Below are 18,845 nucleotides of genomic sequence, written 5' to 3'. Positions count from 1 at the left end.
TCGTGTACTCACGTGGTGGGCTGCTCACATTTCTCCTCCCACAGCAGGAGACATAAATAAACAGCTATAGACAATGATGAGATGATTGCTGGTGGTTTGGTGTCGGACCTTGACCATTTATGGCATTTATATCCAACTCTGGCACAGTTTGCTTTGTGCGCAATATGGGAATATGTATGTCACTTGAAAAAAAAGAGAGAAAGAAGTGGTGTTAAAATGAAAGTAAAACTCGTTCTAGATTGTTCGAATTGCAGAAATAATTTCAGTAATGACCTTTTTCTCGCTGCGATCACGTGTCAATTCATTTCATTTCAACAAATTGCTGATAAAATCTTAATTTTTAAAGATAGCCTTCTGATAAAGAAGACTCTCCCCCCCTTCATTCAATTTCATTATAATTAACCAAACAGTACTTATTGAGCAGATGCCCCCCGGACAATTCAATTTGACAATTTAGAGATGACTCTTAATGATCAGGGGGGGAGAGAAAACCAGGATTGATGAGAAACAGGAGGGAGAGCTCGTCACTTTCTGCAAAACTGGATTAGGCTGCACAGTTTTCATGCTTGTGAGCCCACTTGTGCAGTTTCACGCCTCTGTGAGCAGCCATGCAAATATTTATTTCTTTTTTTGTTGCACTTTTTTTTTTTTTCTTGTTTGTTTGTTTGAGAGCAGTTTTATTTCTGAGTGATTGCACATTTTTTTTTGGACAGCGGGACGCAGCACAGTTTAGCTGTAATCCTCATATTTATGTTGGATTCAGCACTTAGTCCCGCAAGATTTATGTAATGCATCTAATCAAAGCTAATTTCAAACCACCGGGCTGTAACAGAAAAATGTGCGCAGCGCCTGCCAGGCTTTTTGGGGGGGAGCTGAAACTTTCTTAAGCTCATAATCTGCCAGAGTTGATACTCTGAAAAACAACACTTGGACTGCTCAGCACAGTTTATTCAGTTGTTATGAGAAAACACAGCAGTGAAATTTCATTTTAAATGTTTGAATAAAGTCGTGTTTTTCTCCCTTTCTCCAAAAGACACGCGCATACATAATATGAACAATTAAAAATAAGGCTTGTGGTTGTTCATGTTGAATTAATCTGACACATATACACACTAGTAAACACAATTAAATCTGTACACAAGTGCTGCAACTGTTCCTCAAATCGCTCCCTCTCAGTGCGCTCTTGCGCATTTTTTGTCACGTACTAATGAGACGAAATCAATTTGATCTGATGCTCGTTTACAACATCTGATCGGATTCTGTTTCAGCTTGTTTTGCAGACACATGCGGACACATTTTCATGCCTGCAGCTCGAGTGACAGCGCGGTAAACAGACGATAGATGTTACAACCACCCCGGGTCTCCTCCTCATCGCTGCCCTTTTAGTCTCGGTGCGCAAACTGCTTGGATTAAACTAATGTCCTCCCCGGAGTTGTTGTCTGATTGTCGTGAATATATTATTTGTCAACTCTATACGGGGTGCGCACACACACGGATTGGCACACACACGCCGTGCACAGCTTCTGGCTAAGTGGCTGGGGCGGGACACTGCGTGGGACGAGGCGGGGACAGCAGGCAGGCGGGCGGGCAGCGTGCTGGTCGGGTTGGTGGACAGCTGATTGTCCGTGTTATTAACTGTGTTCGAGGGCGTTCCCTGCTCGCCTCGCAGGCCACGCCTCCCTCACCTACTAGTTCTCTCCTGTTTGGCATCCCAGAGATGGTCCAAAGTGATTCCTCAGGGAAGAAAAGAGCGCAAATCACCCGAGCAGGAGCTGACGAGGAGCCGAGCCGCCGCTACACCCAAGGACTGCCTCTTAATTGCGCGTAATCTTCCGTTTCATTCATCTCGAACAGAGGAGAAGACTTTGTAAATCAAGGAGCGCAGCGAAGGAAGGTGTTTCATCTCGGGCTTTTTTTTTTTTCTTCCTCTCTCACTGTGGACTGTTTGTTGCGAAAAAAAACCTGACATTTTGCTTGTGTTTCTGTCAGCTGCACCTTGATCCGGGAGACCGTCGCCAACTCAGTGCAGCCTCTCATCCTGCGCTTCCCCTTTCATCGTTCTTTTGCGTTGCTCATCTTCATAGCTGCTGCTGCCGCTGCTGCTGCTGCTTTTCCCCCCTTCGTCTTTCTATATTTTTTTTTCCTTTCTGGAGTCGCTGACATGAGGTTGCAGCTAACCCCTGGATGCTGACAGCTCCCCCTTTTCCTTCCACGTGTCGCATCTTTTGTTTACTTTGAGAAACACGCGTGCAACTAAACGCCAAGTGAAACAGACCACGCCACTTTGCTCCTCTGACAGCGCGATCAAACAGACGCAAGAGGAGGGGAGGCAAGGGGAGAGAGGGAGAAGAGAGAGAGAGAGAGAGAGAGAAAAGGAGGGAGCCACGGAGAGGAGGATAGAGAGAGAGAGCGAGAGAGAGAGAGAGAGAGAGAGATAGAGACGGCGTGAAGGTGCGTTTTGATGTTTGGCATCCACGAGAGCATCCAGAGGAGTGGGAGTAGTATGAAAGAAGAGCCCATGGTGGCCGGGATGAACGCGGTTCGGACATGGATGCAGGGCGCCGGAGTGCTGGACGCCAACACAGCCGCCCAGAGGTGAGCCCGAGGCGGCCTTGGCGCTGCGCTTCACATCGGGGCGTGGAGAAGCGAGTAAAAGGGGGGAGAAAGCGCATTAAGATCTGCGGTGTTAAAGACGGAGCCGGCTGCATCACTTGGGGCAGCGTGCGTCCCCAGAGGACGTATAGTTGTGGGATAATCACTGTTCCCGCTGGCATTATAAGTTTTGTTTTTTTAGCTCCAAGTCCGACTTGGTAAAACACTTCATGTGGCTCAAAGTGGTTTAACAGATTTCTGGAGGGGGGGAAATCACAGCTAACCCAGAGAATCGGGTTTTAATGCTGCCTTAGAATAACTTTGGTCTGAAAAGTGAGCTGAGAGTTTATGTTTAGGCTCCTCGGCTCACTTCGGTGGTTTGTTTCTCTTCTTTTTTTTTGTTGGAGGGGTTGTGGTGAAGCTGAGCAGGTTACTTTTCAAACTCTGCATGCATGAGTAATTTTTTTTTCATGCAGACTTTCTTGCAAAATGAAATAAAAATATTTAGTTTTAATCAAGTTGGACAAGTTTAGAATGAAAATAACTCCACCATGAGAGACTGCAGGCCTCCATGAGAGCAGCTGACCTGCACAAATTAATATGAGGAAAAAGCACATTTAAATATTTTTAGCTGCAGCTGAATATTACATGAATTAAAATGTAAAGTGCGCCTGTGTAATTATTATTTGTTTTAATTAAATCCCCACGCATTTAGGAGGCTACACGTTTTGAGAATGGGACACAAAATTTGAGACATTTTAAAAGCAGCTTGTGTTTGTGTGGATGCATGTGTTTTAACCGCGGTGGTTGCGGGCGCTGCTTGCTGTGTGTGTGCTTGTGTCCGCAGCGGAGTGGGTCTCGCTCGGGCTCACTTCGAGAAGCAGCCGCCCTCCAACCTGCGCAAGTCCAACTTCTTCCACTTCGTCCTGGCTTTATACGACAGACAGGGGCAGCCGGTGGAAATAGAGAGAACCACGTTCGTTGACTTTGTAGAGAAGGAAAAGGTGAGTTGTGGAAATTTCACTAAATATTATTACTTTTTTAAAATTATTATTATTATTATTACATGTCAGTTTTTTTTTATTATTTAATAAATTCCAAATATGTATTTCAGCGCAGCGTGCACTGGTGTCTGACACAGTACCGTGGCCTGTTAAGTCAAAGTGATAAATTACCAGACGTGTGTTAACCAAGTAGCCAGACGCACACAGCAGGGATCATTGGTCCTACAGGCTTCCCTCTTGTAATTTTTTAAGATGTGGTTTCCTGAAAGACTTACGCTCTTCAAATAATTATTATTACGACCACCATAATAATTATTATTACTGCAGAATTGCCTGTATGATTTTTACGCAAATTCCCCATCACTGCCAACTTTTATCCTCCCTCGCCGCTGCTGATATTGACTCATATTTTTCCTGACAGCTCAGCACAGCGTGCAGCCTGCTCCTGCAGGTGTTGTCAGTCGAGATATTTTCTGTTTTAAACAAACATCAATATTAGCGTTTGATAGGCCTGGGATCGATCATGTATGGGGCTGATATTGAGCTGTTTTCAAGTGGCGTTAAAAGAGAATGTTTTACTTATAAATGTGTGTTTTATTAATTAGAATTTACTATCGGCTTGTTTATTATTTATTACATCCAAATGCCTCTCTGCTATTGGTCAGTTAAACGCGTTTAATATTGCGCAGTGATTTACTAGAGAGAGGCAGTAAATATGTGAAGTTGTTGTAATTTTTAAAAATGTGTTAAACGTCTACATTTAAAGAGTTTCCATCCCCAGTGTGAGGTGATAAAGTTGTGAACATTTTTGGCAATTTGTTTCTTAAATATCAAAGTATTCAGAGGCTACTAGATTTTTTTTAAAACCCAAAATCGAGCAATTAAATCAGTTTCTAACTTTATAAAATAAAATTTTTAAAAAGTTATTTTCTTTTCTTTCGCCAGAAAACGAAGTGCAGTGATTTTGAATGAGATCCCAGAGCGAGGGAGACGTAACATGTTTGTAATCTAAAAATATCAAGTTGTGGAGCCGCAGTAAAAGTCCCAGGAGGAGGTGGTTTGCTCGCTCTGACCGGGTGTGTTTGGTTTAATTTTCATAGGAAACGACGGGGGAAAAGACCAACAATGGGATCCATTATAGACTTCAGCTGCTCTACAGTAACGGTGAGTTTGGATTCCATAATTTTTATGGAGCAATAACAAACGCAGGGAGTGAATGATACGCCAAAGCAAAGTGAGGAAACTCTGGAAATAAATGCTACAGGAGGTCAGGCGGTTGATTTTCATTGTAAAGGGGCATAATGGTGTTTTGTTCTATTTATTTAAATGATTTACGGTGAAATATCAGCGCTGGGTCTTAGTTATAAATTGCTTTATGAAGCGTTCTTCAGACTTTCAAAACTAAAAACTTTCAAGAACATAATTAATTTAAATTAGTGGGCCTGTTTTATTTGTTGGTCTTGCTGTGCGTCCTCCAGTAAATATACTGTCTTTCTGCTCGGCCTACTTTCAGTGCAGCAATAAACAACACCAAGCAGCTAAAAAAAAAAAAAAGGCTTTTTAACGATTATTTTTTTGCTGCCTCGATTGAATAATTAGGTTATATTTGTTATAATGTAGAATAAAACGTGTGTTTCTTCCTGCTGTGCTCGTTTTCACCATTAATAAATGTTTATGGGGGTAAAATCAACAGTTTCATGGCAGTAAATTACATTTTCAAGCACACTGACAGCATGCCACAGAAAAAACTGAAAGTCATTATTAACAGTTTGGACTCATAGTTTCCATGAAGTGCCTCACAGGGGAAATCAGAATGAATAAAAGTTGGGATCCGAAAGCTGGGTAAAGCTTAAAAGTATGAAAGCTGCAAATTCTATTTTAACATCTCTGTCCTCTGCAGGGATCAGGACGGAGCAGGACCTGTATGTTCGTCTCATTGACTCTATGACTAAACAGGTAAGAGGTTCTGCGTTAAACAAAACAACCCAAAAAGGCTCCTAAAATGTGCATCAGTTCCATGGTGGTGTTGGTCTGAGTGTTGCCCCCCCACCTCCCTCCCCCTCCTCATCCCCCACCCTGGCCCTGCTGCATGCCTGTGTCTGAGACCCTCAACTTCAGCACAGCACAGCCGGCTTGATAAACGACCTGTCTTACCTGTGGAATACATTTACAGAGGCCCAGAAAAGTAGAGGACATGTGTCCTCATACTCTACCTCTGCACAGCCAGCCAGTAAGTGGGGACGGTGTGTGTATGTGTGTGTGTGTTTTATATCAGGCTGTATATACGCGTGCTCGTCATTGTGCGCATATAGTGTGCGAATATGTCGCTGAGGTGCAGAGGCAGTTGTGTGTTAGTGTTTGAGAGAGACAGTGATGCATGCCAGCTCACTCTTTGAGGACCTTGACCCTCATTTCCTCAATGTGAAACAGAACAAACTATCCCAGAGTGTGTTATGGCCAATTCAATCACACAAAGAAATACAGAGCAGCACATGTGGGCTGGCGCACACTGAGGGAATTCTCCGTTAGGATGAATTAGACAGCGAAGAAAGTAAAGCCCCCTTCAACGCTGTTTTGATATCAGGTCTTTTGTTTTGCCAAATCCGCCTCTAGTGCCATTAGGCTTGAAGAGAGTTTGCCTTAGAATGAAAAGAGTAGGAGGAGATGTTGTTTGTGCGAGAGCGTGTGTGTTTGCATGTTTATCAGTGTGTGTGTGTGTGTGTGTGTGTGTGTGCCGGGTGATCACAGCCCTGGAGAGCATGTTGAGTGGGGTTGGAGGGGTAACCAGACTAGATTTTTGGACGCTGTGCTGTATGGACCAGATGGTGCACTATACTCCAGTCTGGCAGTCCAACTGCTCACTGTACACCGCATATAAACATACGTGCATGCACAAACACATATGCACATGCAGTCGTACACACGCATACACACACACACACACATGCACACAGGCGGGCACACACACACACACACACACATGAATTTCCCTCTTACTGTCTCTGTCAGAACAGAGCGTTCCTGTTCAGGAGGACTGGATTCCCACGATACACACATTTGCCAGATAGGCAAACACTACTCCCAGATGAAAGACACACACACACATTTCTGTTTTTTATTTTGCCCCTGCATTGTGGTTGAATTTTGTTTTCTTTCAGCCAAGCACTCTTAAAAATATAAATCACTGTCCTTATAATTTTCTTTGATTTTTTTTTTTCCTTTTCGCTCTCTTTAGGCGATTGTCTACGAGGGCCAGGATAAAAATCCAGAGATGTGTCGGGTCCTGTTGACCCATGAGATCATGTGCAGGTACGACAAACCACACCGGGACAACATCTCTCTTTTTATTACCTGGCCGATGTTATACAGCCGAGATCAAGATGAATGTTTTTCTCACTTTGGAGGTGTCTGCGTGGGTGTGAAGAGGGGGCAAAGACGTGAGCAGCGCTGCTAAATTACAATGGAAATCTTATCATTTTCCCTTAAAGTGGGTTGGGGAGATGGGCCCTGGCCTATTTCTGTTGTGCGTCTCTGTGTATATGTGTGTGTGCGCATCCCTCTCATGTTCAGCTAATTAGGACAAGGAAAAGCTCATTACTCAAACCCATCCTCCTCAGTCTGTGTAATACATGCAGTTTGCTGTGTCCTGACAGTGAGCTATGTGCAGAGGGGGGCAGACTCGAATTACACATAAAATACAGACACGCTCGCGCTCACTCAAAAGTAGTAAGCAGGCGAAACTCTCGCAAGCCTCGTCGCGTGCATTTACAATCAATAAAAGCATCACACAGCGTGGGACCGTCTCTCACAAGCCAGTCATCCAGAAGTACATGCGGAGTTGCATGTAGAAAAATGGCTAGTGGCAAAGCGTAGCCACTTCCTGGTTATCACACAAGGCAATTTAGACCACTTGTTTTCATATGCTGCAGGAAACGGTCGAGATCAGAAATCTGATCTGGCTCTCCAAGCCTCTTGTCCTGAGGGACTCGAGAAAGTAGGGGGAGGGTCAATCTCTCCCTCGCTCTCTCTCCCCCCTTTTCTCCCCCCCCTCGCTTTCTCCATCTTCTCCCGCACACATACAGTAGATGCACACATGCAGTCAGACACAGGTACACACAGACATGCAGACGAGCAGACAGAGAGGGAAAAGGTAGACGCGGTGATACTTTTTTTGGGGGGGGAGGAGGAGGAAGAAAGAGGGTGGGGGGCTGACGGCACACAACACACTGTTACATTGTGCTGCAGTCAAATGATTCAGAAAGGACTCGTCACATCAGTATGCAACCCCCTTCTACCCAGCATGCACTACTCCCCAGGTCCAGTGGGACCACTCTGTGACCCACTTCTGAGGGAGAGAAAGAGCGAGAGAGAGAGGCGGGATAGAGGGAGGGGACGAGCACTGAGGAAAAATAGAGAACATAAGATGTCTGGTTGTGTGATGCCTGACAGAAATGGAGCTAACCTGAGCCCTGGAGGCTAATTCAAGTTTTTTTATCCAGCCCCATTCAAGCTCGGTGCTTTAACTCTTCTCCTCCAAACTTTGCCTAAAATCGCCTTACTGATCTCACCTACTGTAGCGCCAGAGCCCCGGTCTTACCTTGACAGGCTAAAACAGAAAATCCAACTCATGCTTGTGCTTGAACTCTGCAAAAGTCTCACGCCCTTTTACTCCTGTTTCTCTTTCCTCCGCGCTCATCTGACTTCCTGAGCTGGGCCTTATCTTGCTCTCTGTGTTGTTCACATTTTGGTGACTAACTCTCCCCTTTGTCTCTGCCTCCCCTCATTTTTCTCACCCCCACCCTTTCAGTCGATGCTGCGATAAGAAGAGTTGCGGCAACAGGAACGAGACCCCGTCAGACCCTGTCATCATCGACAGGTAAGCAAACTTCGCCCTTCGACCTCGGCCGACGTGATGCTGCACAGTCATGACAAACGGCGCACACGTGACAGTGCGCCACACACAGCGGCAGCAAACGTTGCAGAAGCATTTCACAGATATGAAAAAAAAAATCACGACAAAACGTCACTTAAATTTCCAGTGAAGTAAGCGCATGAAAGCAATTTTTCGACATGCGATTCGGCTGAGAAAACGTAACCTGCGGGCCTAATAAAGCAGGCCACAGGTTGGTTTTCAGCAACCGTAATTGTGTGTGTAAGCAAAATGTGTGAAACAGCAGTAAATTATATTCCAGTGGTGTGTGTGTGAAGTGGAGGAGCAATCATAGAGCAGTTGAGCTCAGCTTCAAGTGTGGTCGAACAGTGTTTGTGTGGTTGTGCTGATGACTTAGCTGATGAGTAGTTAGGGTTACAGCAACAGTCTGGCGAGTGTGTTTTTGTGTATAAATCTTCACGGGTGTGGTACCAAAAGGTTGTTAGCCGCGTTTGACACTCACACACACTTTTCTTTGAGTGTACGCCTTTCCCCTGCCGTCATAAACCACCTCTGACCGACGCTGCAGCTCCCGCGATTTACAGTCGGCCAGAAAAAAAAGCAAAGTCGCGTAGATTTACAGTCCTGCCTCTGCTGCACGCGTGTGTGTGGACATGCAAGCGTGAGAGGAAGTATTTGTTTAGAGGAGTTCTTCAAGCATGCAGATTTAAGACTTGAGGAGAGAGCTCTTGCACGCTGAAGTGATTTTCCATGAAAGAGTAACAGAGTGGCCTTTTTTTTTTTTTTCTTTTTTTTCTTTTGGACTGTATTTTGTGATCCATAACTTTTCTGAGCAACTGCATTATCAGGTAAAAGTGAAGCACATTCTATGTCTGATTTGAATTCGTCACATTGGAGCGTATTTGTGTGAGTGTTAATGAGGCAGTGACCTGTGCTATCTGATGAACACAGCTGTCCTGTTCTCGCTGCTGCTCTGTCAAAAGCCACTCTTTACCTGTGTATGCATGTGTGTGTGCGCACGTCGGCGTGCGCGGCGAGTTCGTGTGTGCGTGCGCCACCCTCGTTCCGCTCCAGTGAAGCGGAAGGCCTCACCTCAGCGCTCCCTGAGACAGCTGCACCCCACCACGTGGCCTCAGACAACACGCCTGCCCATCACTCTGTTCCATATTTCTGATTTTTTTTTTTTTTGGTTGTTTTTCCTGTGTGCATTAACTTGTTGAATTTTCTCATCTGCACACTCGGTCGCTCCGTCTTTGCGAGGCGCCGGAAGTCGAAGTTTCCCCCTGGCGCGGCCACCTTGGCCGAGGCGGGCCCGTCTCCTGCGAACAGCTTTCCCACACCGAGCATGTGTTGTGGTCGCTCGTTGGCAGTATTCCCCCGACGCCCAATGGCTCAGGTGTGAGGGCAGCATTAACGAACAACAAATTAGAACAGGGGGGGGAGGGAGGGAGGGAGGGAAAACAACAGCAATATCTCCGCTTTCCTCTCCAGCGAGCACTCTTTCTGGACAGGAAAATAGGTCAGGTGAGAGCAGAGCGGTTGGGGAGGGGGGGTGCTAGCTAGTTTTAAAGTGGGGGGACTGAAGGGGAATAAGGAGAGGAGGGGTTTGTGCGTTTGCTCATTTAGTACCAATATATTCTTGGCAATTGTAATAATCCGGGATTCATAAACAAACAAACAACTGTGAGGCTGAAACTGACTCAATTACCATGAGTTCCCCTCCTTCAAATTCATAAAGAAATACCATCAGCAGCCCCTCTCCACCCTTGAAGTTATTTAGTTCGTTAAATAAGGGCTCGTTAGCCCTCTGCTGTTTCGCAGAGATGATTAGATTTTACAGCCCTAATTAGCTGGGCTAGCTCTAACTCTTCTGGAAGAGTAATGGGTCTGATTGCCTAATTAGCTCTCTCTCGTTAAGATGGGAGAAACAGGCCACTGCAGCAAAACCGCAGGAATGAGGAAAAATAAAGTCAGCTAATGAGAAACTTATTTGATTGTTAGGAGAACAAATCTGGTACAGTGTGGATCGGCAGCGCTCTGGGTACTGTACGCGCTCACCGGGAGAATCGCGTTCACCCCTTCTCTTTATCTCGCCTCCTGTTGAAAAGAGAATTTGTTTGTGCTTTAAAGCATCTGCAAGGAGCAATATGACTCCGTTTTTAATTATGAAGCATATTTGTTTAGGCTATGATAGCAAAAAGCGCTTGAACACTTCTTAGATTTTTTTTTTTTTTACTGAAGCGGAGAGAGACGCCCGACCGCAATCTGTCCCTGGTTGTGTGGCTGTTTTCGTTTAGGACCGTTGCGGTTGCAGCATCGTTCAGTTTTTAGAAGTCGTGCTGTCATCTCCAGCAGCCGTCTCTGATCTGAAACAGTCAGCAACAGACATGAAGACAACCCGCGCCCGTTTTATGAATTTAACCTCTGAGGTGGCGAGCTCTCGGAAATTCAGACAGACCTTGGCATGACATGTTGTGTATGCGCTTGACACTGGGCAGGCGAAGCAGCTGAAAGGTGAGACGCTCCTGTGCGTCTCTTCCCCAGGGAAACATGTGTGGTCCACTTTAGCCTCTTACAGAGACAGGATAATATGAGGGGAGCCCTTAACCCCCCAACCTCCACTTCCACTTCTCTCCATCGCTCCTGGTTAGCGTGGGGTTAATCATATGCAGCCACTGCATATGATCAGTCTATCATGTGCACTGGATGGGTTTCAAATCGCAAACACATTTCCCTCCCACCCTTGCACACCTTTGCTTTCTCTCTGCATAGCTTATCTCCAAATTTGTCTCCCCGCAGACCTAGTTTTGTTCCTTTACTTGGTGCATCCATGTAACTGTGGACAAATCTGTGAACCCAACTCGCGTCCGGGATATGACTGTCCCTCCAGCGTCATGTGTCCTCTCCTGCCTCCTACCACCTGTGTCCCGTGGCCCCTTCCTGCTCGTCCAGCTCCCACAGGCCTGCCGCAGGGTGTCCCCCAGGCAGGGAGAGCCTCTCTGGAGGGGGGGATAGACACACTCTGCAACCAGAGATAAGAATCCACCGGTTAGCCATGCATAGCCCATGATCCCCCTTTCCACTCGCAGCTCTATAGGAGGGGCGACGGGGTGTCAAGTTTACATGCACAGACAATGTTATTTCAGGTTTATTGCTGTTTTTGAGTGTGTGTGTGTGTTTGCATTTGCACACACTCCTGCAGCCCGCTGTTGATGTGGCTCATTTCCTTGCATGCGCGTCTGTGCTTGTGTATCCGCATCGATGTTGGTTATTTCCCCGGGAGTGTGTGTGTGTTGATAGAGGCCATTTCCTGACGAGTGTGTGTGTGTCTTGAGTGAAGAATGTCGGGCAGGAAGTGCTCCTCCCGGGGAGGGTGATGTCATGGCCGACGGTTTCCTGTTCTCTGAGCGAGTGGAACGGACTGAGTCTCAGCTTTACGGTGGGTAGTTTGCACTCGTGAACCAGGTTTTGGTTCACTTTCGGATGCGTCGGGCCGGCACCTGGGGCCCTGATCCGTAAAGTGAGTTTACCAAATAAGCCAGGCTTAGTTCAGTTAGTCTGACTTACTTTCAGGTTATTTCAGTCCCGTAAACTAAATTCAACATAGTTCAACTGCAGTTGTGACTGAAAACTAACTTTGTCCAGGGCAGGCTAAATGTTAGTTTAAGTCTGAGTTGCTGTTTAGCCAGAGTTCCTGCAAAACTGACCCACTGGGAAAGCTGAGATTTTACCACTGACTTGCTGTTATTCTGCCATATTATTTGGCTTTATTAACTAGCATCAGTTTAAAAAAAAAAACAAGAAAATCAAGATAAATTAATAAATCACACTATGATAAACAACAAGTTATGTTGTATGTGATATTAAAAGTTTAGGTTTATGCTACATGAAATTGATAACAGACATGTAAATAGTTAAGAGTACGACTGCAACATGTAAATTCTTACGGCTTTGACCTTTATTTTGCTGATATATGTATTTTTAAATGTGTCTTTTAATGTATTTAAAATGATCATGTCAGAAAGGTAAACTTAGATGTGGATAGTTGGGGAGTGTTTGTTTTATGAATTAGTAAAGAAAAAGAAAAACTTAAACTTTGTCAGTTGTGGAGCATCGTTTTACTTGGTGACTTGATAGATGAGGGAATTGTCATTGAAGCTGTGCAGGACATTTCTTGTTTAACAGGGACTCAATCGATCAGCAGTTTCTTGCAGCTTTTCTGTCTAGTTGCATATTTGGCAGCTGTATTGGTTATTAGATATTTAAAATTCTTCATATGTTTCCAACAGTAAGTACCACTCTCTCTTTTATTACTTAATTATCGCCACTACTTGAACCTGTATCAAATTAGCCTGATCGCGTGAACTTAAACTGAACGCTGGAAACACTTTAGCTCCAATTGATTTGTTCGTTTCATTCAAGTCAGGCGCTGGACTTTAATCCTCACCTTTCTTATCACGCTTTACGGAGCTGGCCCCCGGGTTAGACGTGTTACCGGATCACCGGACATGTTCGAAGGGAACGTATAAACTTTGTGTCGTGCCGCGTTCTGAGCACATTCTAATGTATTGCTTGTTTGTCACTGTCCCTCTCGAGCGGGGAACCCCCTCATTGTTTTGGTTGTTATGTTTGGATGCACTTCCTGGGGTGAGAGGTCATGTGTTGCCTTGGCTGGGCTAACGTGCACTAGTGAATAATGTATGTCATTGACTTTATGTCAGCCCTGCCAGCCCCCCAAGCAGAGCCCACCCATGTTTAATTCATCCATCTCATTTGTGTGTGTGTGTGTGTGTGTGTGTGTGTCTGTGTGTGTATGTGTGAGTGTGTGCGCGTGCGCCTGCGAAAATGTGTGTGCGCGTGTCATTTAGAGGCCCAGTCTGCACCTGTCCAGCCATTAGCCCCCTTCTCATTTGCATTTGATGCTAATGTGGTTTACTGGCAGCGCCTTCCGTCCCTTTAGCTTAGTTTCATTTTCATATCCATGACTGTGTTAGTGAGAAGGTGAACGCACACTTACAGTACAGCTATCCTACATTCTTCTGACTGTATGTGCTGACACCTGAATACCGAGGTCTTCATTATTTGCTTGACTTTCCCGCATCTTGGGTCAGTTTTATTTTTATGTAGCAGGGTTATTGTTTCCCCTCTTTATTCTACTTTTTTTCTCACAGTTGGCTTTCTATTGTGTCTCTGACCAACTATCAGAAGCTTGACATTTCCCTCCGAGACAAAGAGAAGCTGGAAACGGAGTCATAGCACCCTGAGGGTGATACTACTTTGTTTGGTGGATTACATTATCTACTCTGCTCTTTTTAAAAAAAAAAAAAAAAAGGACTTGTATGATCTTCCTTTAGCTTGATTTGGTGCTTATCCTCGAGGGGTGGGAGTTGGTAGGAGGGGATGCACATAGTACACACAGCCCCCCTGTCTTTAGAAGATTTTTTTTATTTTTTTTTATTTTAGATGTTGTTGATGTGCTGTTTCTTTTTGTGCAGTCTTAGGGGGGACAGCTGCATTAGATGTTATGGAAGGCTTTGAAAAGGACTGGCCCTGAGCTGGTTGTGGTGCTTGTGTAGGGCTCAGGGGCAAAGAGGCAGAGTTGCTGGCTCATCGATATGCAGGCAGAACTCCCCTCCCTCAGGTGCTAGCTGCCTCACAAATCTGCCTCGCGCACATAAGGAACGCACACACACACACACACACACAGACACAGATGCAGCTCTCACCCTCAGACAAACGCAGCACACAAATACATATGCAGTCGCACGCATGCCCAGTTAGAAGAATCCACAGGCATGCAGAAATATAGCATGCGCGCATACACACCGGTGCACATTGACCCGCAGCTTTCTGCATCTGTTTGGTTGTGTTCTTCTTTTTTTTTTTTTTTCCCCTGCGGTGCTTCCACCCCCCCACCCACCCCACCTCCAAGTGTTGGAGGAAAGTGCGTCCCCAGGGGATGGACGGCTACGCTGATTGACAGCAGGGAGTTTGGTGGTCCAGGAGCCTCTAAAACAGCCCTCTCACCCCCAACAACTGGCTCACTTTCATTTGCGAAACACCCCACAAAAACAACACATCATCCCCCTGGAGTATACCTGGGTTTGTTTTAGGTTTGTCGATATGAAAAATCAAATTAGGACAAGCGATCCTTGTTGTCCGGTAAGGAAACAATTAGCGTTGGAAATAAGTTTTTTTTTTTTCTTTTATTATTGTTATTAACACTTAAGTTTGTTTTTCGTCATTTAATTCTTTCCCCAATAAACTAAACAGAGCCACTATCGTACTTTATAGGTAGTTAAGCTAATGCTCCCCAGCTGAATGCAGGTAACAGCCGGTTTATTAGGGCGTATAAAATGCAATTTACAAATGTCATAACAGTGAAAAGTTCTGGGTTTCATGACACGAGGAGTTTTTTGGCTGGAGCTACTGTAAATAGCACTGTTGTAGCTCTATTTTCTCTGCAAACTGCTTTGTCATTACTGCTTGACATTCCCTGCTTGACCTGGCTGCTCCCCTCGGTTGTTCCCTCTGCCTTTGTGTTAGTGTTTGTTCTGTCCCAGAATGAAGGGGTTTGGCTGGCCAGAGCTGACCCAAATGAGTAGCGTCCTACTTCTCGGGGAGCTATTTAAGACATTTTTGGTGTTGGAAATTACTGGTTTAGAGAGATAGAGATAGAACGGGAGTTAAATAGAATGAAGATATATTTACCATATGAAAGGTCTCATGTGTGAACGTGCGTGTGGCGCTGCGAGTGAGGAAAGAGCAACGTTTTCCAGGATTTAGTCCGTGACTCGCCCTAGAAGATGCGCTCAATTTGCTTTTCAAATGAGGCGTGAAGAGCATGAGTGTGCGCCTCTCGGTGTGATGCTATACATTTGGACGTGCATGGTTATGTGTGTGTGTGTGTGTGTGTGTGTGTGTGTGCGGGAGAAAGGCTTTTGTTTTCCCACTGCTCTGATGTGTGTGGACAGTCTAGCACACGGCCCACTAAGTGCTCTCTCACAGCCAATGTGTTACATGGCTGCCTGTGTTGCTGCTCTTAATTGAATAGACACACCAGCTCCTCTCGGTGAAGGATACTCAGGCCTCCTCTTGGCTGAGCCAGTGTGTCATCGAGCGGTATAGCTTCAAGCTGCCCTGATCTCAGCCCTCGCCCGTGATTCATTGTTTACTGATTATTTCTGCTAAGTGAGAACACAGACAGTATGCTTCATGCCAGCTTCATACCCTCCCCCCTCCCCCCCTCCAGCCTTGTGTTTCACTTCCTATCAGCCAGTTTCCATTCCAGCCCCTCCTTTGGTGTTTTACCTCAGCGCCGTAGCCCAGGATGTAAGTCCAGGTGTCCAGGATGAGTGTTTGTGACCCGCTGTGCCCAAGCAAGATGTATAGTCTGTTGATTGTTTTCCATCAATCTGTCCAGGAAGAATGGATCGCTGGCCAGGCGCTGTGAGCGGCGCTCTCAGTTTCACATGTCACAATAGAAGGAAAACCTGCGCGGCATGGGGGAGACAGAGATATGTTGCGTGATAGTGGCGTGCAACAAAGTTATGGCGTTTTAATCGCGTCGTTCTCGTTTTCGGTGAGATTTTCCTCTTTTATTTCCGGGATGATTCTTTAAAACAAAAAAAACATGTTTCGGCTATTTTGTTATCACATCACTCTCCCCAAGTTCAACCGTTTCATTTCTGCTCTCATATGTGAGTTTTTGTGACATTGAGCTCGACTAATTTGAGCGTTAAAAGGGAACCTTCAAGGGAGTGTGTCTGCCATAATTAAACGTAAAGCAGGGACGTCAACACGCAGACAATTATGGTCAACAGCACTGTTCGATCAAAGGGGCGATATAGTCTTACGTTCCTAATATATTCTTTTTTACTTTGCATTAATCATCAACAAATGAGACCCAAGCACATGTCACTGTTCCACTTCAAAAAGCAGAGCTGGATTTAAAGGCCTTTGTTTGTGTTTATGTAACTCATGAGGGGAGACAAAGTAAGGCGTAGGCAATCGACTGAGACACTTTGTTGTTTTACACCGCCTCACCCCCTTTATGTGTGTGCTGCTAACGTTGTTTGTTTGTTTACCGAGTGGCTTGACCTCGGTGAGAGGAATGTTCACTCGTTTCCTTTTCTTCTGCGTCTCCTCCTGTGTTTGTCTCCCTCTGATTTTCTCCATCCATGTGACTTTCTCTTCACTTTTTCCTCTCCTTTCCTACCTATCTGCCCCTCTGTCTATGTCTCTTTTTCTTTGGTCCTCCCACTCGAAACTCCAGATTTAACTATGAAGGGTTTTTTTTTTCGGTTAATCACACATCGGAATCTTCCCCCCCCTCGTGTTTGAACGCTCTTCCTCGGCGGCGTGCTCTTCCTCGATCTCGGCGCGGGAGAGAGTCACGCTAATTATCCCGGTTATTGGCTTCTCCAACACAGGAGCTGTGATTTACATGAGGTGACATTCAGTTCAAACGCACAGACCTTTGCAACCTTTTTCTGGAAAACAATTAACAGCGCCGCTTTCTCCTCTGCCTCTCTCTTGTACCTTCTTTTTTCTCTCTTGCTACACCACTCCCTCCCTCTTCCTCTGGCTATTGTCTTCGCACAAACAGAAAAAGATTTACTGCCAAAAGAATGAAGGGTGTGTGAGGTGTGACAGACAAAATTGTTGGTGTATTTTCCCGAAGCAAGGGATTTACTTGCTTGTTAATTTGCAGTTATTCTTTTTAGGGTAGCTGAAGCAGAGTAGAGTTTGGAGGAGCTTTTGAGTGGCACGGATGAGGTGTTAAGTTCAGTTTTTGCAGAACTGCAGCTGATGGTGTTCTTTAAATTGTGTCAGTGAGAAAAAAAAAAAAAAAGATTCATGCATCTCCGCTGAATTTCCAAAGCTGACCCTAGAAAATTGAAAATGCACCCACTTGCACACACACCTATGGACAGACATATACCCCACACAGGTACGTTCAAACACAAAGACAAACTTACAAGCGTGCCGTTAATGAAGCGCGTCTCTCTTCTGTCATGACGCCCATGTTAGCATGACAAGATGTTTACACACACAATCACGGCGGCGCCTGTGATGTGGGCCGGGATGAAAGAGAGATGAGAGGAGAGGAAAAAAAAAGAGAGGAGGCAGGGACGTGATAGTGAGCGTCGGGTATGGACTGCTTTTCTCTGTTTGACAGGAGGACAGTTGTAACAGTACCCCACTGAGAGCCGAGAGTGAGGTTCAGAGAGGCGAGATAGACAGACAACAGAGAGGGAGATGTACCTGGAGGAAAATATTCTAAAAAGGAAAGACTTCTTTTTTTTTTCTTTTTTTTTTTATCCTATAAAGAAGGACTTCTCTGAACTCAACCACATTCTCGAATCTGGAGGAAAACAATTAGATCCACCCGCTTCCCCTTGTCCCGCAGTGTAGATTACAAATGAGCAAACCTGGCATTTATCACATTACTACAAACATTTATTAAAGCCGGTTCCCCTCTAAAGCTGCAGAGATAACAGTGGGTAATTGCAGAGACTGGCTCTATTAGTTAAGTATGCCTAATGTCACTGCCTCAGAGCATTAATGGACGCCGTAGTATTATGTTCCTGCGCTCATTACCACCCCACTCCCCCTTCAAACAGATACACACACAATCGCACACACACGCACACACACCCTCTCCCCCCTCCATTGACCCTGCAGCAGGAGTCTGTGCCACTCTAATGAGAAATGGAAAACACGACTCCGCAAGCTCCAAGACACACACACACACACATATATGTACACACACACACACACACGGACACATGCACACGCTCAACGGGAGACATTACAAGGGGACAGAGGGGTACAACACTATAATCACACACGCCCAGGGAAACAATTGCGCCGTTATCAGAGTGATCACATTATAAAAGTTTAATAAACACCAAACGGCCTAATGGTGAATTAGCCTGCATCTGCCCTGTGTTGTGCCAGGCTATAATTAGTGATTTAACAGAGACAAACAAATGTTTTTAGCCGCAGCTTTTCACAGTCAACAGATTTTTAGCAGGACGTAAATTAGCTTGTTTGTCCTGCACTGAAAGAGACCGAAGGAACAAGGTTTTTTTTTGGGTTTTTTTCTTCTTCTTCTTTTGCCGGGTCTGTGATCTTGACTCCAAAGACACCAAAAAGTCACAGACAGTCGCACAAACACTGAAGCTCTCTGAAGAGGAGAGTTTGGCTCAAGCCCCAGTCTGGTTTTCTAAGTGCCACTTGAGATGTGTATGGAGAGAGGCGGATGGGTGCTTGAGATTGTTGAGGAGGAGAGAGAGAATGAAAGGGTGGGGGTGTGTAACGAAGAAAAGAAACAGGAAGACATGCTGGTGAAT

At 45.4% G+C, this 18,845-nt stretch overlaps 1 protein-coding gene across 3 annotated transcripts in view; it reads left to right on the top strand.

The window, feature by feature from the left end:
- The first annotated feature begins 1,548 nt into the window (after nt 1-1,548).
- The window catches only part of ebf1a (EBF transcription factor 1a), a 56,428-nt gene continuing 39,131 nt past the window's right edge, over nt 1,549-18,845 (top strand). For 2 of the 3 annotated variants that reach the window (XM_008279577.1, XM_008279575.1), the window contains exons 1-6: nt 1,549-2,595; nt 3,440-3,596; nt 4,697-4,760; nt 5,497-5,552; nt 6,832-6,905; nt 8,404-8,472. In XM_008279577.1, the coding sequence (XP_008277799.1) occupies nt 2,462-2,595; nt 3,440-3,596; nt 4,697-4,760; nt 5,497-5,552; nt 6,832-6,905; nt 8,404-8,472 (554 nt within the window). In that variant the 5' untranslated portion in view covers nt 1,549-2,461. The remainder of the gene's footprint in view (nt 2,596-3,439; nt 3,597-4,696; nt 4,761-5,496; nt 5,553-6,831; nt 6,906-8,403; nt 8,473-18,845) is intronic. The other variant, XM_008279576.1, reaches the window with a different exon arrangement.

This window comes from Stegastes partitus, unplaced genomic scaffold (assembly GCF_000690725.1).
Source record: "Stegastes partitus isolate 25-593 unplaced genomic scaffold, Stegastes_partitus-1.0.2 Scaffold164, whole genome shotgun sequence".
Taxonomy (NCBI): Eukaryota; Metazoa; Chordata; class Actinopteri; family Pomacentridae; genus Stegastes; species Stegastes partitus.
The sequence above is the reverse complement of the archived record's forward strand: the minus strand, read 5'-3'. Positions and strand labels throughout refer to the sequence as shown.